The sequence below is a fragment of the Nicotiana sylvestris genome, chromosome 7 (assembly GCF_000393655.2).
Source record: "Nicotiana sylvestris chromosome 7, ASM39365v2, whole genome shotgun sequence".
NCBI classification, from domain to species: Eukaryota; Viridiplantae; Streptophyta; class Magnoliopsida; order Solanales; family Solanaceae; genus Nicotiana; species Nicotiana sylvestris.
The window spans coordinates 59920627-59925581 of record NC_091063.1 but is presented as its reverse complement, the minus strand read 5'-3'; the positions used below and the strand labels follow the sequence as shown (position 1 = coordinate 59925581).

The following is a 4955-nucleotide window of genomic DNA, read 5'->3' as shown; positions in this document are numbered from 1 at the left end:
GAAAATATAAGAATATACTAATTTTTTTAAAATAAACTAATAAATAAATAGTGTTAGTCACTTTAAAATAGAGGAATATAAATATAAGTACGATATAAATGAAAAATCAACAAAATCGACCCTCGAAAAGTAAAACTTGATACAATTTTGGGAAAAATATAAGTACGATATACCTGTGTGAGGACTGCGGGAGGGGTCTCGGACTATTTCCCGGTCATGATAGGGTTGCATCAGGTGTCGACACTCAGCCCTTTTTTGTTTGTCATGTCGATGGACGTATTGACCCACCACATCCAAGAGGCGGTGTCGTGGTGCATGTTATTTGAAGACGACATTATTTTGATTGACGAGATGCGAGATAGTGTTAACGCGAGGTTAGAGGTATAGAGACAGACCCTGGAGTCTAAATGTTTCAAGCTGAGCAGAACCAAGACACAATACTTGGAGTGTAAGTTTAATGGTGCTACTCAGGGAGGGGAAGAGGAGTTGAGATTGGATTCACAAGTCATACCTAGGAGGGGAAGTTTTAAGTATCTTGAGTCTATTATACATGGGCATGGGGAGATTGATGAAGATGCCACACATCATATTGGGACGGGATTGATAAAGTGAAGACTTGCTTCCGGTGTTTTGTGTGACAAGAAGGTACCACCAAAACTTAAAGGCATGGTTTATGGAGTGGTGATCAGACCGACTATATATGTTATATGGGGCGGAGTGCTGGTTAGTCAAGAGCTCCCACGTCCAGAAGATGAAGGTAGCATATAGATAAGGATGTCGAGATGGATATGCGGGCACACTAGATTAGATAGGATTAGGAATGATGTTATTCGGGACAAGGTGGGTGTGACCTCTATTGAGGACAAGATACAGGAAGCACTGCTTAAATGGTTTGGACATGTGAGGAGGAGAAGCACAGACGCCCCGGTAAGGAGGTGTGAGAGGTTGACATTGGAGGGCCTTAGGAGAGGTAGAGGTAGGCCGAATAAGAGTTGAGGTGAGGTGATAAGGCATGACATGGCGCAACTACAGCTGACCGAGGACGTGACCCGTGATAGGAAGTATGGAGGTCGAAGATTAGGATAGTAGGTTAAGTAGCCTAGATTATTTATATCGGCGGTGTTAGTATATACTCTCGCATTTGGTTGGTAGTAGGCTTTTTGTATTTCGATCATCTTACTATCTTATTATGTATGCTGCTTTTACTTGGGTTTTTTTGTGTTGTCCCATCTTGTTTCTTGTTATTATTGGGGTACCTATGTTTGGCTGAGCCGAGAGATTATTGGAAACAGTCTCTCTACCTTCACAAAGTAAGGATAAAATTTGCGCACACACGATTCTCTTCCGACCTTACTAAGTGGAATTTATACCGGGTATGATGTTGTTGTTAGTAATTTTTCTTCTTCCCATTCTGGATAAGTCATAGATGTTAAATCATTCAAAGACCAGTCGTCGTTGGCGATTCTCAACTTGTAAGTAACAAAGTGACAACTTGAAAGAAAGCGATTTCTTGGTTCAGACAAAAACTATGATTGATTGCTATGGGTAAAGAGAGATCAATGATTATGTAACATAAACAAATGCTCGTACATAAATTTAATTAATTGAAACTTAAAAAAGAAAAAAAGATTTTGATGATAAGATAAAAAATAGTTTTTAAAAATTAAAATTGTATTTGAATATGCATTTTATGTAAAAAAAAAAAATTGAAGTTCTGCTATTTAAAAATTAGTCTAAACTACTTCTTGAAATTTGAAAAATTCATCTTAAAAAATTGCCCAAATACTGATATTTTTATAATCGAACAATATTTTTAATTTTTTTTAAAAATAATAAAAGAAAAACTTATGTCCCAGCTGGAGCATAATTTTCGCAATCAGCCGCCTACCCTTTTTCATCGAAATACCAAAGTCGGAAACAGTTGGCATGACTCAACTTTAAAAAAGCAAGGATCATTATCTTGTTTTACCTTCAAATCTATGGTGAATACTAAAAAAAAAAAGTAAAAATCATAATTCGAGTATGTTGGTGTACATACAAGTATTTTTTTTTGGGTTTTCAATCGGCGTCCAGTATCAGTATTGAAGTCCGATTAAATTCGAATTCGCACCGAAAAATACTACATTAGGAGATAAAACGTTCCCTGATAATAGTTAGTAATGCAAAATTATAATATATATATATATATATATATATATATGTGTGTGTGTGTGTGTGTGTGTGTGTGTGTGTGTGTGTTTTACTTTTTCAGCATTAAATTTCATATAAAAAATGCAAGAATTTTCTCATAAATTTTCCTAATGATATATGAAAAAATAAAAACTAGAAGCTAAACATCATATTAATAATGTGTTGGACTTATGTGGAGATAAAATCTCTTTGACACAGCCAAAACAATCCGTTATTGTCGTCATGTTCAAAATCAACATATTTTAAATTATTTTTAATTCACTACATATGTCAAATTTGAGACAACAAATGCATACTCTTGGTTAGGTAAATACTTACATTCATCGAATATTTATATCAACCTAAATCACATATGTCTTTATAAGCATGGCTATCAATTAATAGTAGTTAATTTAATACTTATTCTTATCTTATTTATCACTTATCTGTGATGAATTAATATAGGTTGGTATAAAAACCCGAACTCCTCGGTGACTCAGTCTCTGACAACACTTCCACATTTCTTTCGTCTTCGAATTTAAAATGGACAGTGTTTTAAGGCATATATCCACGCACAAGGTAAACTCATACTTATGCTCCTGTACACCATATGCAGACAGCACCTCAACATTGACCGGTTTTGAATTGACTACATTTGCGCCAACTTGTGCATTATAATCTTGTCAATGCAAAAATTTAAAAGATACGGATGAACAGTACTATTCATAATAACTAATTAATTATCCATCGCCATCCATCTATAAATACGGATAGCAAGAAACTAAGGATCATATCATCAAACAGCTAAAAGAAGAAATTAAACATGTCTCCTTCATTGCCTACTACACTTGTTGCCTCTCTCTTTCTTTTCTGCCAAATATTTTCTTCAATTGCCCAAGTCCCAGTTGAAAACACCTTCAAATTCGTCAATGAAGGTGAATTAGGACCTTTTGTTGTCGAATACCAAGCAGATTATCGTGTTTTCTCTGGAATTTTCACTAATCCATTCCAGTTCTGTTTTTACAACACTACCCCTAATGCATGGACACTAGCTTTGCGCATGGGTACTGTCCGTTCCGAATCTCTAATGCGTTGGGTATGGGAAGCTAATAGGGGAAATCCTGTCAAGGAAAATGCCACTTTTTCTTTAGGAACAGATGGAAATCTTGTCTTGGCAGAAGCTAATGGTCGAATTGCTTGGCAAACAAACACAGCTAAAAAAGGCGTCACTGGTTTCAAGTTGTTACCAAATGGTAACTTTGTCCTTCATAACTCAAAGGGAAAATTCATTTGGCAGAGTTTCGACCATCCCACCGACACTCTTTTAGTGGGCCAATCTCTCCGCTTGTCAGGCCCGAATAAGCTTGTGAGCCGGGCCTCCATGAAAAAGAACGTAAACGGGCCTTACAGCTTGGAAGTGAAACCGAAAATATTCGGTATCTATAACAGAACCAAGCTTGCCGTGGAATTAGCTTGGTTTGATTTCAAAAATAGCACTTTGGAATCAATAAAATTGAACAGCGGAAATCAAAGGGTGAAGTTGGACTACAGATTGGCTAAATCAACAACAAGAAATTCCCATGTTATGGCGTTCACTAAAATCAACACAACTTTAACATACCTTCGGCTAGAAATAGATGGAAATCTCAAGGCCTACACTTTCTACGAAGACAAAGAAGAAGACAGATTCCGTTGGCGCGTAACTTATAACATGCTTTAAGAATATGCTTTTGCATATCAGTAATATAGCTCTATAAGATAAGGATTTTCAATAATAAGTGGATAAAACGAGTGGTTCCACAGCTATTCCAATAGGTTAGGGATTCCTATGTAGAGCTAGAATTTTATTTCCTTTCTTTTGCTTTTTTTTTTTGGTTGAGGGTTGTATTTTATTTATGATTTCTATTTTTTTCCGATTGAAGGGTATATTTTTATTATGTTTTCTATTAATAAATGCTTTGTCAACTGTGAGATCTCGATGGCTTGTTAATTTTCTTCTTCATACTGCTCTAAGCATATAGCATGTTACTTTATAGACTTCTAAATTTAGAACTTTAGGTAAAATCTAAAGTACTAGAATTCTTGGTCCCTATTAGAAATCAAACCTGAAATTTATAGAATTGATAGATATGTGTCTTGTCAACCAAAAAGATAAGAAACGGATGATAATTTGGCCAGCAAACTCAGCACAGTATTAGAATTATTAATTATTGGCTCCGATGAGAGTGCACCCGAAACCTGAAAAGTTTGTAGCTAAAGGCTTCAATGAGAGTGCAATAATCTTTGTTGTTTTTTCATCATTTTTTTTCCTACCTTAAGTACATAGTGCTCCCTCCGTCCTGATTTATGTGATATTTTTCGGATTTTGAGAGTCAAAATTTTGTTTGTCCTTTAATCATTTTGAATTATTAATTATTGTGACATATAATACTTTTTTACATACTTCCCAAATATATAAAAGACTATTTGCTAAGTTTCTAGGAGACTAAAAGTATTATTTTTTTGTTTAAAAAGTTTTTTTTGAAAAATTTAAAATGTTTGACCGAAATGAAAAAGTGCTTTTGAGCATTAGAGTTTTTCTACTTTGAGGAGAAACTACAAATTTTAGTTTTTTCCAAGAATCAAAACCAGAAAGTTAATTTATTCAAGACAAAAATATTCTTAAAATTAATTTATATTTTTCAAATTATCTCTCATTATTTTAACCTTTTCCTTTTTTCTTCTATTAACATTTCTTTTCTTTTTTACTTCTTCCATAATTTTATTCTCTTCTCCTATTTACTCTT

General features: G+C 34.3%; 1 protein-coding gene across 1 annotated transcript; it reads left to right on the top strand.

Annotated features, from left to right (window-relative positions):
• The first annotated feature begins 2958 nt into the window (after positions 1 to 2958).
• On the top strand, positions 2959 to 4142 carry LOC104244201 (epidermis-specific secreted glycoprotein EP1-like). Its single transcript, XM_009799570.2, has one exon. The coding sequence runs from the start codon at positions 2993 to 2995 to the stop codon at positions 3887 to 3889; it is 897 nt and encodes a 298-aa protein (XP_009797872.1). The 5' UTR covers positions 2959 to 2992; the 3' UTR covers positions 3890 to 4142.
• Positions 4143 to 4955: the final 813 nt, after the last annotated feature.